Source organism: Larus michahellis, chromosome 1 (genome assembly GCF_964199755.1).
Source record: "Larus michahellis chromosome 1, bLarMic1.1, whole genome shotgun sequence".
Lineage (NCBI taxonomy): Eukaryota > Metazoa > Chordata > Aves > Charadriiformes > Laridae > Larus > Larus michahellis.
In genome coordinates, this window is record NC_133896.1 from 83238384 (window position 1) to 83257732 (window position 19349).

At 45.3% G+C, this 19349-nt stretch overlaps 1 protein-coding gene across 2 annotated transcripts; it reads right to left on the bottom strand.

Moving 5' to 3' along the window:
• Positions 1-12897: 12897 nt before the first annotated feature.
• On the bottom strand, positions 12898-18543 carry LOC141743966 (killer cell lectin-like receptor subfamily B member 1B allele B). Of its 2 annotated transcripts, XM_074589085.1 has the most exons (5): positions 17807-18540; positions 17340-17429; positions 16404-16573; positions 14382-14485; positions 12898-13443 (listed from the first exon to the last, which is right to left on the bottom strand). In XM_074589085.1, exons 1-5 carry the CDS (start codon positions 18210-18212, stop codon positions 13308-13310), a joined length of 906 nt encoding a protein of 301 aa, XP_074445186.1. In that variant the 5' UTR covers positions 18213-18540; the 3' UTR covers positions 12898-13307. The 2 variants fall into 2 exon arrangements, with proteins under 2 accessions (XP_074445186.1, XP_074445190.1); XM_074589089.1 differs by lacking the exon at positions 17340-17429 and having other exon boundaries at positions 17807-18543.
• Positions 18544-19349: the final 806 nt, after the last annotated feature.

Sequence of the window (19349 nt, forward strand, 5' to 3'; positions counted from 1 at the left end):
AGCGGCGGTTTCGTAATCGCGTTTGTATATTCCCCTGTCCGTGTTGTTGTTGTTTGCCTGTTCCCTTTGCTGTTCTGTTAAACTGCCTTTGTCCCAACCCAAGAGTCTTGCCTTTTCTTACGATCCTTCCTGTATTAGGAAGGCACGTGCGAGCGGCACGTGGTTCTTTGTTGCCATCTGAGGCTAAACCACGACACGAATGCATTCAAAAGTTCTGGAAACTGTTTTAGACTGTCTGCAACTTGATTTTTGTCTCACACATGTACCTAATGAATAGACGAAGACCAAGTATGATGCTGTACTGCAACACATTCAGGTAAAAGTAATTCTTTTCATAGTAATCAGAGGCAAGAGAAGTGTTAATGCATGGATCTTTCTCTGTTTAGTGCCTTACCAGCTCCTGTTGATTTTTAGTAAGGTCAACAACAGCCTGAGTGTGGAGAGTGTGCTTTGAGTGGATTCTCAGTCTGCTTGGGAGAGGAGGGATGCAATACTGTTTCCTTCTGTAGTTATCAGGAGAAAGCTTCAGGCAAGATTTCCTGTGACAACCGTATTTCAAACATTTGAAGATCTTCCTAAGTCTGAGTAGAGCAGTCTGCATGTATTGCACAGTGTGTATCATAAATGGCACTAATAAAAAGCATGTGACACTGAGTTGAAATTAATGATCAGCTGCAGTCTGCCAAAAAGTAATGCAGCATTATTTCATGTACTTATTAGTACTTCTACTTCTTCTTCTTCTTCTTCTTGCTCAGCTCAACTAAACTGTCAGTCACAACCTTGGATACTGTTTTTTGATTGTATAATTTTGAATGACTATTATTTGCATGTTAAGGAATGAAAAGACTTAAAAGTTGTAATTCTACAATGAATAAAGCCTCCTATTGTTTCAGGGGTTGCTGCCATTGACACAGTAGCTGGTGATATAGTAGCCTTGAACAGCACAAACTGCTGGGGTGGAAGGCCCCTCAGGCCTTACTGATACCAAGTTAAAAAGAACATATGGTTCTCTCCTTACTGGAATAATGTAGCTAAGTTTGAAATGCTTTGTAAGCGGATGAGTTAGACATCTGCTGGGTTTAGTTGGATAAAAGGAAGCCTTGAGACACTGCATCCTTGAGTAGAACAGATAGGGAGAGATGCTAGAATAAGCTAGTTTTGTGAGAACAGGAGTTGGAAACTAAGCCAAAAGACCAACTGAGTATGCATGAAGATCAAGTTCAACCAGCGGACACGGTGAGGAAGACTATTGATGACCACCAGAGGACCCTGCAAGAGCGCCAATGGACATGGATGCGCGTGTGTCAAGGACATTTGCATATATTAATGAGTTTTAGGTGATAATATGAATATGTTAATCATTTATGGGAAATTTAATGAATATGCATATTCTGATTGCTTATAGCCTTTGTAGTTGAGCAACTACAAAGCGCGCACACTAGGCGATGTGATCCCCTGTGCGCCCAGTGCTGCAATAAAGAATGCCTGCTTTCTAACACTCCAAAATTGAGTCTTAGAGAGTTCTTAATCGCTGGCTTATGGTATCACCCTTCTGTTTCAATCAGTGAAAGCTTGAGTGGCTCCACTACCTTAGAAGAAAGCACTTAGATAAGGATGGTAGGTACTCCATAAATTCATGCCAGGGAACACCAAAAGTGCCTGCTGAGAAAGACAGCATTCCGGCTTTTCTCTGTAGTTTCCTTCCGTTGCTGATGCTGGCCTAAACAGGTGCTTTCCTGCGGTATACAAAAAGACACGCACAAAAAGAGTTAAAGACAATGAACCAACTGAGTAAACACTTTCCTCGTCCCACCCTCCGCTCTGAGGCCTTTGACCGTGGGCTGCGGAGTGACCAGGGCTGTCCCGGGACCATTGCGTTTGCCAGGGGCCTGTTGGGGGGCAGCCGATGCCGCTCAGGCTGGTGTCGGGGCCGGTGGCGTTGTGTCTGTGTTGTGGTTTGGGCAGTAATCTGGGTTGTTTGAGTTTGTGCTGTAGCTTTCAGTGTGTGTGTGTGTCTGAATTCCTACTGCAGCTTTCGGTGGCAGGGCTGCCTGAATTTCTGCTGTGGCTTTTGGAGGCAGGGCTGTCTGAATTTCTGCTCTTTCTTTGACTTTGGCCGTGGGGTTTGAGTAGCCATATCACACGTCACACAATACTCACTCCTGCACTGATATCTAACAGTAAACCACCCCTGCAACACAAAACCGACAACAAAATCACATACGAATTAAAGTAACATTCACTCTCTAAACAGCCCGAAGGTTTCTCATCCCCTGATTCTCTTACTATCACTTTGGCATAATCATCAAAGGGCAAAGCAAACTTTCCCCAGGTAAGACCAAAAGCATAATTAGTAAAAGAATCCATTACAAGATGCCCAAGGTATGCAGGTAGAACCGTTATCCAAGCAATTATTTTTTACATCTGAAGGCAAATCCACACCAACATAGCACACTTAGACCACCGCATCCAAACACAAAGAAGAAATAAACCATGCAATATATTCGACCAACTAAGCTCCACTGCATCAATTAACTTCATACAAAACTCTCTAAAGGCACAATACAAGATTTCATGTAAGAACGACATGATGTGAACTGTCTGTTCTCCCTGAACAAGCTGGAATTCAAACTATTCAGGCAATCTGTCAGAGCTCCGTTTGTGCCCCCATGTTGGGTGCCAATAAATCTGTCGTGGTTTTGGCCAAATTGGCCAATGGCTGGTGACAGATGCTCCCCCGCCACAAACTCTCGTACATGGATAGGAGGAGGAGAGATAAAGAGGTTTATGAGTTTAGAAGAAACTAAACTACTTTAGTGAAATATCAATAATAAAATATAAAGGAAAATAATGAAATAGATACAATATATACAAAACTATCAAGCTCCCAGGATGATGTCATTGGCAGGCACTGGGGAAGTCCCAGACTAGGCTCGGCAATGGGTGGGAACTGGATTCCAGAGCTGGAGTCAGGAACCCACAGATGGGGATCAAAGGCAGAGGAACAGACAGAGTCCCCCTCGTATGCCGGCCATTGAAGAAAGAGAGCTGACCTTTTGATCCCTCAGCTTTTATACCAAGCATGGGGCAGATGGGATGGAATGCCCTGTTGGTCGGTTTTGGGTCACCTGTCCTGTCTGCTCCTCCCTGCAGGTGGGACCCCTCTACGGTTTTCTGCTTTCTACCTTCCAACAGGGCAAATAATGAAAATAGCAATAGGTATAAGCAAGAGCCTCTCTGCACTCCATTCCTTGGCACAGACCGTAAACATCAGTTTTACCACTCTGAGAATGAGCTGTTTTAGGCACAACATGCTGTTATTTTCAGAGAGTTAGAAGAGGCCTAGTTAAGAAATAAAATTACTGAACAGAAAGTTGGTTCTGTTTTACCTCAAACCAGGACACCTGGATGTGACATCCTTGGTCTGAACAAGTTCTTTAAGGAGCCCAAGTCATGGAGGGGGTAAACCTCATCTGAATTACACATTCATTCTGCTTCGGTTGTTCAAGATAGACAGAGCAAATTAGCCTTTCTGCGTTAGTACATCATCTGTTATGTTTTACTTCACCTATGTTGGGCCAATTTTCAGCTTTACTTCCAGACTTAATTACTGCACCATGAATCATGGGGAGGTCCATCAACACCAATGGTGTTATCCCGCCGCAAAGCTGCAGTAACGGAGCTGTCTCCTTTTTCTAAGTGACCTGGAGCTATCACCTCCTATTTTAACCGCAATCAGTTACAGCCTGAGTGGTTTTATATGAGAAAGCTCTGTTAAATTTATCATGGTCTAGACTAAAGAATGACTGGGTAGTTCATTTTTTCACCACCCTTTTGATTTCTCCATTATTTGTAGATTTAATTCTGGAATGAGTTAAAAGGTTTTCTTCTTTTTAAGAAAAAACAACTGCCTTGTGAAGGAAACTCAAAACTGAAGAAAGCCTTGACAAAAGTGGTAATAAGAGCTGTCTTAGCCATGCAGGTAAGAAAGTAAAGGTCAGGTTGAAGTGGTGGAGGCTGGCTGCCCTTCCTGACCCTGCGTGCGACTTACAAAAAATCTTGAGGTGGCCCTGGGTAGGCAATAGCCATTGATCCTCAGGGCTTTCCTTGTTGTGGGGAAAGGTGAGGCTGGGTGTACAGCTGGATGCCCTGGAGATCCCGTAGCTTGGACTTGGCAGCCTCCTGGGGACAGTGTTTGGCAGGCTGAGAGAGTTGGGGTTGTTCAGCCTGGAGAAGAGAAGGCTCCGGGGAGACCTCATAGCAGCCTTACAGTACCTACAGAGGCCTGTAGGTACTGTAGAGACCTTCCAGAGGCCTACAGGAAAGCTGGGGAGGGGCTGTTTGCAAGGGCATGTAGCGATAGGATGAGGGGCAATGGTTTTAAACTAGAGCAGGGCAGGTTTAGATTAGACATTAGGAAGAAGTTCTTTCCAATGAGGGTGGTGATACACCAGACCAGGTTGCCCAGAGAGGTGGTGGAGGCCCCATCCCTGGAGACATTCAAGGCCAGGCTTGATGGGGCTCAGAGCAATCTGATCTAGTGGAGGATGTCCCTGCTTACTGCAGGGGGTTGGACTAGATGGCCTTTAGAGGTCGCTTCCAACCCACCACATTCCATGATTTAGCATCTCTTGAGTCATCATAGCCCCATGTGTGTCGTGTCTTCAATCTCCCACATGCACAGCGTGTCCAACTTCAGATGGTGTTGGCTGTTACCTACCCCACAAACAGGATGTGGACTAAGGAGCTGGTGCTTTGCCGGGTGGACAGGTACGGAGACCTCCCCGACAATTGCTGTCTTAACTGAGGCTGCTGGAAAAGCAGGAAGTTTTGCAGAGGGACGGCAGAAGGTCTTGGGCAGAAAGCAAGTTGTTGCTATTTCAGTGACGCTGCAGGATTTGGGGTATGTCTGTGTCATGTGGAGGCTGAAGAGCTGTCCCTGTGGCATGGGGAATCATTAATGATTTCCTTATCTGCAGGTCTCCGGTTCATCTGTCCCTGTGAGTTTGAAGCAGTTCAGTAGGCTTCAGACATTAGGACTATTCTCAAGATACTTGCTCATTAGCAGGAATTACAATTGCCGCATAGTTTGAACTGATTAAACAGCCTAATGATCATTACTAACAGTAGTAGCTATTGTAGTTAAGAGTACAATTGATGCATCAAAGTCTTACATTTTGGAGGTATAATTCTGTCCCTAGGGAAAAAAATATGTTCCTGCTTCCTCCCAGACACAGCGGATCATACCAACTATGTGGGAATGGTCTGAAAAGGATTATTTTCCTTATCAGCATCAGCTATTGGCCATTGGAGAAAGGATGTTGGGTGGGTTGGAGCAGTGATTTGATCCTGTGTGGCAGGTCCAAAGCTCCCACGTAACGCTGCCATGGGAGTTACAGCTGTAAGTGATGTTGACATGAGCAGGCTTGATGGGCTGGTGCCCGTGTGACAGCAAGGATGTCTCGGCATGCCCAATTTGAAGAGACAGCACCCTTAAAAAATCTATGTTGCTTTCCTTGGTTTGCTGTAAACAGAGTTTTGGGGTTTTTTTTTAATAATGCATTGTTGGGATACTATTGTTTCTAATACACCTGTCTAAAATGTTAAATCTTTGCCTTGTAGATTTTGGACTGATTTAAACAAGAACCAGCTAGCATGCCCAGGACTTGGATTATTTTCCATGTAGGTGCCTGCAACTGCATGCATGTTAATATAGAGACTCTGTGCCTGGGACTGCCAGCATTACTGTAGTATATTAGATACTAGAATTTTTGTCTTGGAATATTTACTTCTCGTATTTTGTGCCTGGGTTCATTTTAGGCTTATATTCACCTTGCGATGGAAATCATCCCTGTAATGCTGTTTTTAGACCCTTACGTCTAGTGCCATGAACTGTGCTCGTTGTAAATGCTTCAAAGGGTGGATATACTTTCCCTTTTAAAATTTCCTGGGTAGGAGACTTTTGCTGCAAGGTCACGCATCCTAAATTTAACTTTTCTTTCTGTGCCTTTGCATGTGTACATTGTTTGGTGTGGTTTTTTTCTCTTGGGAAGTGAAGACAGTGCTTGTTTCTTATTGTTAGTGTGCTCATTTTCTGGTGAATTACTTTGTATTGCAATTCTCCATTGTTCAGTATTGCTGTAATAAAGCCAACTGCGATGAAGAATGATATCAAGTTGGAAAAAGAGTTGAGCGCTACATTATGATACAAATGTTAAAAAAAAAAAAAATATTTTAAACTGCTGAAGGAACAAGAGTTTCTAATATCTGCAATAATCAAAACAGTAAAAAAAAGAATAATTTTCAGGAATAATGTGGCAGTTAAAAATGCTTATCTTGGATATGATTATAGTTGGCATTAAAGTGGTGTTTTACATCTTTTAAAATGCTGTACAAATATTTACCGATTTGCGATACTATTAGGAGGAAGATGGGGGACCGTAGATTGTCGGTGATAGGGCTGAGATAAAGGTAGCATTCACGCAGAGTCCCTCTGTGCTCCAGAATTTCGTTCATCAGTGATGAAGATGAGAAGTACTTTTGTCAAGTATTAGGATTAGATCCAGCAAGGATTTATGCATGTAAAAAAGGTGGGTGCTGCAGTGCCTGTGGCCTGTACACCTGAGCACAGGGACGGTTGGCACCTGAAAGTGTCTGTGGGAATGGGGGCTCCTTCTTCAGCACTGGGGGAGTTTTTCATGGTCATCTCAAATCTGTCTTTTGATATTTAGCAGTCGCTAAGTGCTAGTGTGAAGCTCCTCTGCTCCCGTGAAGTACACAGGGTAGATCACCGTGTGCCCAGAACAGTGGTTACAGCCCACGGCAGGAAAAGACACACATTTCGAGAGGGCGGGAATTTTTTTCCTAACAGAAAACCCCGAGGAAGCATTTTGGTTTTTTTTTCTTTTTTCTTTACGCTTAGACTTTCGGCTGTGTTGTGCAGGGGGTACCTGGAAAGGTCTGCATGGAGGGTGAGAAACAGGCAGTTGATATGCCCAGTGGCTGCATGCATAAACGCACTGCTACGTTCTGCTATGAAACAGGAAGGTTATTTTTTCAAAGGCACCGAAGAACTGAGGGTTTCTGAGTGTAAAAGGAGCCTTGGATAAGCCCCTGGCTTGAGGCAGCGATCAGATGCAGGAGGTCGAGGGCCCGACCGCAGCTTTGCACCCATGGGAAGTTCTCTTTCCTCGCTCTGTGCCGTAAGTCCTGTGCATACACAGCGCTATAAATAGCTTTTAGCAGGATTGTGACCATCGTTTGAAGAAATGTGACATATTGCAGAGTGCCACATGGCAGTATGCTGTAATACACTGTGATAATAATGGAAATATAAGCAACTGTGAACAGCCTATAATTTTAGTTGGCGTACTTAATCGATAACATGTTCGCTTCCCCTGGAGTGAACCAAAGCCTGCTTTGGAAACAAGGAGGGCTTGGGAAGTTGTTATAATGCATGACCGGGTAATGAGGACAACATCTAGCAAAAAGTTTATTTACTGAAGATAAAAGTGCATCTCCCTGAATTAACTTTGCTCCATATATATTTTATGGATGTGTATGACAACTTTACTTTGCAGGAATCTCTGTATAATAGTAAAACCAGGAATTATGTTGCTCATCAGGAGCTAAATTGTCCCATATATTGTCAGATGGGGTAAATGTTTTCAGGCTGCTATAATTTTCAACATATCCTATTTATTGCTGCAATTATTGTTTCATTGTTAACAATAATTTGGCTCGGGGTTTTGTTGCCAGGTACTTGCTTTGTTTAAACACCAGAAAATACATTCCATTAAAAAAAAAAAAGCCTTTGTATTTCAAAGCATTTGCTTGCAAATTTGACAACATTTAAAATATCGAAAAGCCTTTTTCTTTTTTTTTCTCCTCCCTTGTCTTGACCTGTTTATGGGGAGGAAACACTAAACCTTGATAAGCTCTTTGAATTACTTTCATGACCTTGTCCTTGCAGCTCTCTCCTGTATTTGTGCAGCCCCCCTGAAAGTGGAGTTTGGGCCATAGCTGGATGTGGCAGGGATGTGCAAATGAATAAAGGACCCTACTCCCCTTTACACCCACTGTAAGTCCGCTTTTTCTGATCCCGAGGCTGCTGTGGTCTGTGACTTGGGGGGAAAAAAAAGAATTTGCAAGCTCCTCAGGAGCTTTGAAAGCCTCTAATCAAGAGCTACTGTCAGCGCAGACAAACTCAATTTACATCATTTCCTGGACCCAGTGTTGTGCTTTACTTCTGCAGTGATTTTTGCAAATGCTGTCTCTAGGTTAGTGTGACCTTCCCGCCAGCCTGGCTCATGCCAGCCGATGTGCTGTTCTCCCTGGGGGAGATTTGGGGAAGTTTTGCTTGAGCTGGGCAGGTTTCTGGTGGCTTTTCTGCAGGGCCAGGACCAGAAGACTAGGGCAGTGACGAGATCTGATGATAGTTAAACTGGTTTGAGGCACAAGTCTTGTGAGGAACGTCTGAGGGAGCTGAGGGTGTTCAACCTGGAGAAAAGGAGGCTGAGGGGAGACCTTCTCGCTCTCTACAGCTACCTGAAAGGAGGGGGTAGCCAGGAGGGGTCAGTCTCTTCTCCCAAGGAACAGGTGATGGGACAAGAGGAAAAGGCCTCAAGTTGTGCCAGGAGAGATTTAGGATGGATCTTAGCAAAAATTTCTTCACCGAAAGGGTTGTCAAGCATTGGAACAGGCTGCCCAGGGCAGTGGTGGAGTCACCATCCCTGGAGGTATTTAAAAGCCGGGCAGACGTGGTGCTGAGGGACGTGGGTTAGTGGCGGTTTTGTCAGAGTTAGGTTGATGGTTGGACTCGATGATCTGAAAGGTCCCTTCCAACCTAGATGATTCTATGATTCTATTCTATGATTCTATGATCTTGTCTCCTGGGGAGGGAGGCAAGGACACAGCAATGGGCGCAGCACGTGCTGTGTGAACCATAGCTGGTGATCAGTGTCCAGATTTCAGCCAGGCACATGCACAGTATGCAACCTTGTTCAGCTGCACAGGGGCACCATACGAAGGCACTGTCAGGATCCATATATATCACTTCATGTCCAGGGTAACACAGTACAGAGACAGGAGAGGGAATAGGCTCTCCATAATGATCTGCCTGAGACCAGCTGGAGTGGCAGAGCTTCTCCAAGTTTACCCCGTGGATTAAATGCTGAATACTCGGGAGGTTTCAGCTCACCCAGGGTACCCACAGCGGACAGAGTATCCGCAGCATCTCCAGCTGCGAATTGCCCAACGGTGGGCTGAGTGGCCATAGGCAGCTGGCGGGGACCACTAAGGGTCACTGATTTCCAAATATAATGGTTACTTCCCTTTTCACCACAGTGAATGGCGAGCATACATGGGATGCTACCTGGGCAGCTATGTAGCAAGATCAGCCCAGTCTTCTCAAAGGCCACCTGGCACATCCAACGTGTCTGAAGTACAAACAGTCTCAACTGTAAGCAGTTAAGTCCTTCATTGAGCCTTTCACAGTACCCTTCCTGTAATCCTTCCCTGTTGGACTGTGAAGATCTGTTCAGTTCCTCTGACTTTGTCATCACTGGTGCTTAAGCTTCTTCTCCCTCCCCACAGCCTGTCAGTCTGGAAAAGGAAGAAGTGATTGGAAGCGGTTCCTAAAGTGGTTAGTGTGGAAATGGCTGTGCAGAAGCAGGGACCAGCCTGTGTGGGGACGATGGAGAAGACAAGTGGACTCCAACCAGCTTGACTCAGGGAATGGCCACGATGAGTATGAAACCTCCCTGCCTAGAGGCGGCTGCATCACTGATATCTCCTGCCTTATGGAGATACTGTAGAGAGTCCAAGTGTTCAAGAGCTGTCCTGGACCAACAGGCATCCAACCCAGCAGCTCTGCAGGTGGAATAGGCATGGCTGAAGCCAGGAGTAATTTTGGAGGGTAAAGCTCCATATTGCACATCTGCCTTGTGCATCCTGCTCCCTCCCTGCTTCCTTCTCCCTGGTAAGGGCTAAGGAGAAGCAGCAGCAAGAGAGAGACATGCATTTTTCTGTGTGGTGTTTTGGCAGACTTCACACCCAATCAGGCTGTGCATGTCCATGCCACGGTACCTCTCTGCTGGGTTAGATTTCCCACAGCAACCATGAAGCCACTGCGAACGCTTGTGCGTGTAGCTTGCAACTTGAGAGGAGTAAAAGCAGGTACTCATGCCTTGCCTGAGACAAAGTTATGCCAGACATGGTGAAATACCACAACAAACAGTATCTATGCCAGTGCAGACCTGCCCTTAACATGATGTGAAATCATGGCATAATGGTTTTTGTAGGAGCAAAAGATAAATTTTAGGGGGAGGACGATGACAGACCTTTATGAATTTATGAAACTTGCAACCTATAGTCCAGCTGAAATGGGGACTGACTTTATTTTAGATTTGCTGTTGGAAGAGGACACAGGTTTGCAGGGCAGGAGATTAAGTTCCCACAAACTTCTGCTCTTCCCATGGAGCTCAGCATTGTGCAAAACTTCCAGTTGTTAATTATTTCTCACCAGCTGGGTTTATGTGCCTGTTCCAGTCAATTTTTTTAAATGAAAATCATAATTTTTCCATCAGTTACAGAACTAGGGGTAGCATGAATCCATTGGGAATTGACAATGTTCACAGCATCTCCGACTGTGGTAGGGATGCACAAGGGAATCACAGGGGAATTTCATACTGTGGGAGATGGAATATGTTATTTGGTGAATTGGGAAACTACTTTTGAAAATGCATGTAATTTAATTGTTATAATAAATCTAATTACTATTGTATTAATTGTTCACAGACAAGTATGTTAGATACTGTGCAGATCATGCAGCGAGAACTGATCTACCTGCCAAAGAGCGCACTGCACAAGAACTTTATAGCCCAGAAGTGCAAGAAATAAAGTACCCATCCAGCCCGTTTCAATTTTAACCGCAGTGGTTAAATAATCCAGGAAATGTACACAGCAATCATATTTATTCAAATATTATTTTCAACTTCTGTTTTTGTGGGTTACTACTCTGATGGAAAGCTTAAAGGAAATCCCATTCAGCAACTCACCTGTTGAATTGCATTACAAAATCACTTGTGTGACTGTTGCTATGTTCCTCACCTAACGTTGCTTGGGAAGCTCACAGCACCGGTGACTATTGTGGAAGTTTTCCTTGACAAAAAGAAGCTTAAAATGAGGGGAAGTTCACGTGGGATTTAGTTTTCTTAAAGCTATTTCAATTATCTATTAGCAATTAGCTGTAATTTAGCTGCCATGTGAGACTTTTAATGCGAGCAGGGAAGATGCAGTCAGTAGCCTGGCTCAGACAAGTGTCCAGATCAAGCTGGTAAATCAAGGGATCGGTTGAGCTGAAATGGGGTCCTGAGCCCCTGGGCTGGGGCATGGGAGGAGCAGTCATGATGAATTCACAAACTCTGTCATGGTCCTACACAGAGTTTGTGAATTTAACTGTCCCGAAATGTTCTGTGCCTACCGACATTCCACCGATGTTCTGCTTTTACTGACAGCAACTAAACACGGGTAAGGAAGCAGGTACCCTAAGTTAAACAAAGCAGTCCTAGACCACCACAAACCTAAAGCAGGGGAGCAAGCTCAACCGAAAACAGAGACCCAAAGCATCACTAGGAGCAATTACTGGAAGTATTTATTGGCATACTGACAAGGCAGTTTACAGTGACAGCAAAACGGACTTGTCGCCCTTTTTGGCACTTCATGCGGACTCTTTCAACTGGACTTTTGACACATGGTGGGAAATAGGTCCCTACCCTGGCAATCTGAACCATGTCCTCGGTTCCTTACAAGGTGCTTCCCCTTCTGTTCCTATGCTTTCTTGGGGAACTACGATGGGGAATGAAGATATACTCTGGTCCAGTTTCTCGTCTCACCTATTTCTTTCCCTCCAAAGAAGTACAACTTCTGGATAAATACCAAGTGTGTTTACAGCAATTTGAATTTTTTTCTTCCCAGTTCTTTGAAGATCAACATGCCAAACTCTTCATCTTCTCTGTGAGCTTCTCTGAGCTTAATGTGGCATTCTGTTTCCAAACTAGAACATTTTCCTAGCTTAAAAAGCCTGTCTTCCAGTTCACATTTTTGAAGACAGTAATCACCCTTTGTAAATCACGTATCTTGGGAAGCAGTCATTGTACAGGTATCTGCTGAACCTGAGAGTGAACAGACAGAAACAAACCACAGAGCTTCCAGGTGAGCCTCCCGTGCCCCCACTGCCCATTTTGAGGGCATCATACCAAGAATTTAAACAGTTTAATTCAGGGTGCTATGCTATTTAGTCCTAGTGCATCTATCCCATGGACTGTTAAACTATCCTTGCCCACACAAGTCGCTTGATAAAATAGCTGTGCTGGAAACAAGAAAAGCTTTTTTTAACCCTGCACAGGCAAACAGACAAATACCAGAAGCACCTCACTTTAAGCAGTCTTAGAACCCTTTCCATACTAGATAGACATGTTTCTCCCCTTCCAAATCCAGTTGACTTTGTCAGCCCTCCCAAAACAACAGTTGTGCGTGATTCAGTCTGGGAGCTTTCCTATTGCTGCCACATATTCAGGGAAGTTTGGGGTAGCAGCAGTCATGTTTCTAGATCAGTCCAGAGGGATAGAGAAGAACATCTGTAATCTGTCCCACTCTGTATGCCCCATAACAGCAGTGCCATTCACCAGAAGACCTAGTCATTATCTGCCTTCCTGGTTTACAAAGCTCACGTTTATTTCCTTGGACATTACACACCAATCACATTTGAAAACCCCATGGAAAAAGAAGAGGAAGGAAGTCAAAACACCTTATGAAATCTCATCCACTTACCACAAAGACAAACTGAAAGTTCTTAGACAAAGAATTAGTGAGTTCCATAGAGAAGAGGAAAAAACACACCATTGTAAAAATTGCATTTTCACTAAGACCTTCACATCCATGTAACAATGTTTTTAGCTGCCTTAAAAAATTATGTTTTGCAATCATGAAGAGTTCTCGAGAAAAGTATTCATTGCCATGTCCTTCAGCAGTTTCCACAATGAAACTGTATTACCAAGAAGCAACTTCTGTTCTTTGCAACTGCCGTTGTATCATTGTTTCCTCTCTCGGTACTGCCACTTCTTAACCAATTACCTCTTTCTCGTGGAGTCACTATTACTCCCCGTATCGCTTCGCTTGGAGAAGTTTGGATATGATCCTCGTCACAGCACATCTTGCCACTGTGGACCTCCTACAACAATGACTTTCAGTATTCCAAATTCCAGCTTCTCATGGAGGAAGTCTGTATCTGCACAGCCAGCTCTTCCCTAGTAAGAGCTTGTCTTGGGATTAAACTGACCAATGGTGCAAAGCCAGTTCCTGCGTGAGGAGCACTTTCTGGTAGAGATGAAGGCTGAATCTATATGGACACAGTCTCCGTCATTTGTTATATTGACATGAAATCTAAAAAGCCAAGAGAAAAATAAAAGTCAGAGCAGAATTTTGGTCTAAATATTATAACACCTATTTCTTAATCTTTGTAAAATTGGGTCTTAAAGACTGCAGAGAACAAACTAGAGAATGATTTTAAATGACCCCTGCTTCTCATTGAAAGGATCAGAGTTCACATGCATGTGAAACACACGGCAATACTCTGATGCACCTACTATTAAAACAAGCTGCCTTGATCCCCACAGAGAGGTACCACGTGTACTTGTACTTCGCAGTCTACAACGTGTTGTGAGCATAGAAGGCACAATTCTTCAGAGAAGGAGAGAGTGGGTCCCAGCAGGACCCATGGCAGCAGTACTCCTCCAGTACAGAATGGAGCCCTACCACCTCTTCCCACCAATTTTGCTGAGTCTTTGCAGAATACACAGGATGTGGCTGCAACGAAAGCCCGTCTCCAGGATGTGGCTAAAAACGATGCTTTCTGAGGCACAATCCCCCAGCCCAGTGGCCTTCCAACATGGTCCTGAGCGTCTCATTTGGTCTTAGGAAGCCCTGTCTACACTAGCTGAGTGTTGAACCCTGCAAGGCCAACAGGGCAAGCTAATTCAAACAAATTATAATGTCTAACATCCGTAATTCTTCCTAATAGGACAAATGTTATCCATCTCGTATAGTGGGATTGTACAGAAACAAGTTACTCTAGGCATAACCCAACAGCTGCTATGTAACCACATGAAAAAGCAGGCAATGATGCCCCTTCCGTACTTCTCTGGGGACATAACTAGTTTTATTAGCATAGTATTAATGTTTTTACAGCCATTTGACAGCCCTCATTTGCTAAGATACACCAGTTTATCTACAGTGGAATAGGTAACACAGAATAACTTTTCTACTTGGACGAAAAAGCTACTGAGTCTCCTCCCGCATAATGTATTTGAAAGAAAACTCACAAGTTCGTGTCAAATGACTCTCCATTCACCCAGAAGAATTTGTTTCCTTTCCTGCGCAGCCCAATCCAGAAGTCTGTTATTCGTATTCGATACATTATAAAGTTCTAGACAAAACACAGAATAAAATGACAAATGGCTGTTAGATTTTTTTATGATGATGATTATATAGCTTTTTGTATAAAAACTGCGCAGATATAAACTGTGTCACAGAATATACAATGGTGGACTTTTTTTTTTTCCACAGGTCACTGATGTTTTACTGCTGAATTGGTTAGATGAAATACTAAAGGAAGCCCTAGATCCATTACTAATAGTCAGTGAGGTCCCAGCTATTTAGTTGGTAGTCATGCAGAGTGTTACTGACCATTCACCTATACCCTGTCCCACCCCATAATTAAAAACATCCACGTATGTCATTAGATACACCATATCACATCACACACTAGTACAATGGTTTCACTGTATCACCAGGAAAATGACATTTCAGTACAAGGACATGTATTTAGCGGGGGGACAGTGCCTGACTCAGCACAGGTTGCCTTGATTGCCTTACATCACCATAATTCCTTGGATGTCACTTACGTTGCGCCTCTATCAAATTTAAATCACATATTTAAAATCCCCCAATTTTCACACTTTTACTCTTGACGCTAATAGTATCATAAGCGCGTGAGTCTGTTCTGTTTCCTGTTCCTCATATTCCTGACTGTAAAGCCAGCTGGGCCTACCTAAACTCAAACTCCAGGACATTCGAGGGCACACATGTAGTTTACCATCTGCAGGATGAATAACATAAAGACTTTCTCAATTATTTCCTTATGATCCTATAATCATCTCTGAAAACACATTTGCTGTAGTGCAATTTTCTTTTGTTTTTCTCAGCCATACAGAACACTCTGAATCGGTAGGACACTACAGGAGATTTAAAGAGCAAAGCAAAAAAAAAAAATGGTTTGAAAACAACAAAACACACAGGTAGGAACTACTGCATGAACCAGGTATTTTCAATACCATGAGTCTCAGCATCACATAACCACAGCTGGTCTTCGCCTTTTGTGAAAACAAAGAAATTGGCTATTTTGCACAGAACTAACAACACATTTCTGTTCCTCAGTTGGCCACTAAACCATTTGTAAAGAAAGCACCCTTTAAAAGAACCATGTCCTTAAACTGTATCAAGAAGACAAAACATATAGATATGCACTAGTGGTCTGTAAACTCAAAATTAGTTTAGAGGTTATATTTAGTGTGGGAATTGCTGTTTACTGTATTTTGGGTACCCTGGGGAGGAAATGAACATCAAGAGGGTGTGAGGGGAGAGGACAGGATAAATTGCCTAACTTAAAATGCACATATAAATTGCCAGTTCAAAAAAAACCCCAACACACCTTCTTTATTAGTAATTGGGATTCACAACTCCATGGTCGTATTCTTTCAGGCTTTACTTTTAATCTATACTTTTAATTTCTGCAATACCCTCTAAGGTAATAATAGAATTTCTACAGCGGATTTTGGTGAGCAGACCACGTCGCACTGAAGAACTGAAGAATAGGAAGTTCTTTACAATGTGGGTGGTGAGGCACTGGAACAGGTTGCCCAGAGAGGTGGTGGAGGCCCCATCCCTGGAGACATTCAAGGCCAGGCTTGATGAGGCTCTGAGCAACCTGATCTAGTTGAAGAAGATCCTGCTTATTGCAGGGGGGTTGGACTAGATGAGCTTTAAAGGTCCCTTCCAACTCAATACATTCTATGATTCTATGAACTCTGCAGGTTGTACCGACTCAGGGCTCTGAGCAACCTGATCTAGTGGGAGGTGTCCCTGCCCATGGCAGGAGGGTTGTAACTTGATGATCTTTAAGGTCCCTTCCAACCCTAACAATTCTATGATTCTATGACTCGCAGCTAACAAGTCCGCCACACAGTATGCTGGGTTTCAAGCTATACAAGGGAACAAGTGAGGGAGTTACAGAAACTGTTAGGGCAGCAGATATAACACTGAATTCAAGGCGCTGGACATCTTACCAGCTCTTGGTGGTTGCCAATCACTGCAAGGGAAGCTCCGTAGTTAGAGCAGGCCTCCTGACTGGAATTCCAATCTGCCGGGGATCTGCTGTCTGAATGATAGTAACACTTCTTCCTGTAGTACAGCCAGTCATCAGGGCACGGCTCCAGCTGTGGTAACTTAGGTGGATCTTTTGTTCAAATGAAGAAATGAAGAGAGTGTTACTTACTCATCATTACCTATTTAAAATACAACCATATACACATTTACACATTCTGGACCTTCTTCTTCTACCTTAAAAATATCTGCAACTTGCACTGAATTAATCAGGAGATGGGTGAACACAATACAACTGAAGGATTCTGCTCAGTCTTAGTTTTTCTAGTTATACCGGCTACAGCGTGTCCAGTAATCTCTGATTATATGCTCACATGCTGGGCACGTGCCAGCAGACAGACTCCAGCAGGTGCAAAGTGCAAAGCTACAACTGCACCAGGGACACCACGGGCGAGAACATCAGGGCAGAAGGCTGTCTCTGACAAAGAGTGCAGATATAGACACTAGTTATCTACTGTGAAGCAGCTAAAATTTGACCTGAAACAGGTTCTGGTTCAATGTACTCAGTCATAACTCTCTAGGCCAGAACCATCAAATTAAAAAGTCAGTACTGCCTCCCTAACTCCGCTTACGCTTTGCCACTCCTCAGCATTTTGCTATGCTGCAGTACAAGGAAGTCCTGCAAACAGTTTAAAAAATTAAACTAAGGACCAGCTCGTAACACAATTTAGTTTCATTTTCCTTTGTGGGATTCTAATCTTTCTGCTGCCATGACAGGGTGTGTGAGAGCTGAAAGCCAGTGAAAATACCTCTCACCCCTCAGCAATGAAGACACAATGTAACTAAAGGGAGAATTTCTCTTTCCAGAGCTAATTTTTTTTTTAAATAGGTGTGCTTACATAGAGTAATCCATGTTAAGAGTAAAATCACAGCAACAGCGATGAGAATTCCCACAATTCTTTTCCAGAAAGAGAAGTGAGAAAACATATCTAAGGAGAGAAAGAAATATTAACGCATGTCAAGGAATAACAGCATGTGTAAGGAACTGAAAACTCAGGTCAAAAAAAAACCCCATGCAGATACATTTACTTCATTAAGATGTTCCAAACCCTTGCAACTACCCCGGAAACGACTGGGTACTGCAGCGCGTCGGTACCTCTAAAACTCGACCGCATTTTCAAGTGTATTAAATTGCGCAATCCCACAGAAATATCCTCGCAGAATACAGTTCCCCGAGCGCTAAATGCCCATGGTACCGCCCTCGGGGGGAAGGGCGGTCCCCTGCCCACCCCACCTCACCCCTCTCCTCCCGGGCACGGCTGGGACTTCGCCGCAGGTACCGTCCCGGCCCGCCCGTCTGTCTCACCCGGCCACACTTGGCGTCTCCAGTCCCTCGCCGGCTTCCCCTTCGGCATCGGCCCCCTCACCACAACCACCGACCGGCGGGGCGTGGGCGACCCGTCCCCGGGCAACAGCCGGGCCAGCAGCGGGTCGGAGGAGATCCGCCGCCGGAGCCGCCGGAGCCGCCGCAGGGCATCCCGGCGCCAGGACGGGGAGAACGAGACCTCGCTGCCGCCTGGCTCCTCCATCGCCGCCGCGGGGCGGAAGCCCCCTCGCTGCCTCTTCTTTTCAGCCACGGGAGGCGCCCGAGGCGCAGCACAGCGCGGCGCGGAGGAGGAGGATCCTGGTCCCGGCGGCGGCCCGGCGGACGGCGGCGGTGGTGGTGGTGGTAAGGGGCGGGTGGGGGCCCGGGCAGAGCCCGCTAGAGCCATCGGGGAGCGGGGTAGGGAAGAGCCAAGCGGGCAGCGAGGCCCGGGGCGGGCGGGCGGCGATGGCCGGTCTCGCACCCACGTGGCGGCCGTCGTGGGCCTCCGCTTCGCCGCACGCAGGGGGCGGCGGGGGCCGGCAACCGGAAACCCCCCGCCGGCGGCGCCGGGAGAAGATATGGGGTGCTGCTGCTGCTGCTAGGGCTCAGGCCGGGGGCCCGCGTGCACCCCCCGACAAAGCCAAATCAGAAGCGAAGGTGGCGCTGAAGAGGAGGAAAATGGGGATGGCTCGCAGTATCAAAAGAAGCATGGCCAGCAGGTCGAGGGAGATGATTCTGCCCCTCTATTCTGCTCTGGTGAGACCCCACCTGCAGTACTGCGTCCAGCTGTGTGGCCCCCAACATAAGGAGGACATGGACCTGTTGGAGCGGGTCCAGAGGAGGGCCACGAAGATGATAGAGGGCTGGAGCACCTCTGCTATGGGGACAGGCTGAGAGAGTTGGGGTTGTTCAGCCTGGAGAAGAGAAGGCCCCAGGGGGACCTTATACTTTACAGTGCCTGAAGGGGGCCTGCAAGAAAGCTGTGGAGGGACTTTTTACAAGGGCATGTAGTGATAGAATGAGGGCTAATGGCTTCAAACTGGAAGAGGGTAGATGTAGTTTCGATATCAGGAGGAAATTCTTTACTCTGAGGGTGGTGAGGCACTGGAACAGGTTGCCCAGGGAAGCTGTGGGTGCCCCATCCCTGGAAGTGTTCAAGGCCAGGCTGGGTGGGGCTTTGAGCAGCCTGGTCTAGTGGGAGGTGTCCCTGCCCACGGCAGGGGGGTTGGAACTAGATGATCTTGAAGGTCCCTTCCAACCTGAACCATTCTATGACTAATGAGGAGGAGAATGTGTTTGTTTAAAGCAGGTGTGGCCTGGATCTCCGTGGTTTGCTTGCAGTTGTCTTGTGGCCTAGAACAAACAAAGCTCCTGCTGGTGTTTCTTCCAAAGGAAGTAGTGATTCAATCTTCAATTTTCCAAACCTTCTTTGAAATGCACCTGCCTTCAACAGGTGCCTTGTGTTACAGAGCTCACCTGTACCTCAGCAGTCTGTGCTGCTCACTGTTACATCCCAAAAGCCAAGGGTGGGGGAGAAGCTTTT

Excerpts from the sequence above, each read along its gene's own strand:
- LOC141743966 (XM_074589085.1), bottom strand. The coding sequence starts at position 18,212 with ATGGCTCTAGCGGGCTCTGCCCGGGCCCCCACCCGCCCCTTACCACCA. Across the intron at positions 16,574-17,339 it reads CTTAACATGGATTACTCTAT|ATCCACCTAAGTTACCACAG; the intron begins GTAAGCACACCT and ends TTTGAACAAAAG. Across the intron at positions 14,486-16,403 it reads TTGGCAACCACCAAGAGCTG|AACTTTATAATGTATCGAAT; the intron begins GTAAGATGTCCA and ends TGTTTTGTCTAG.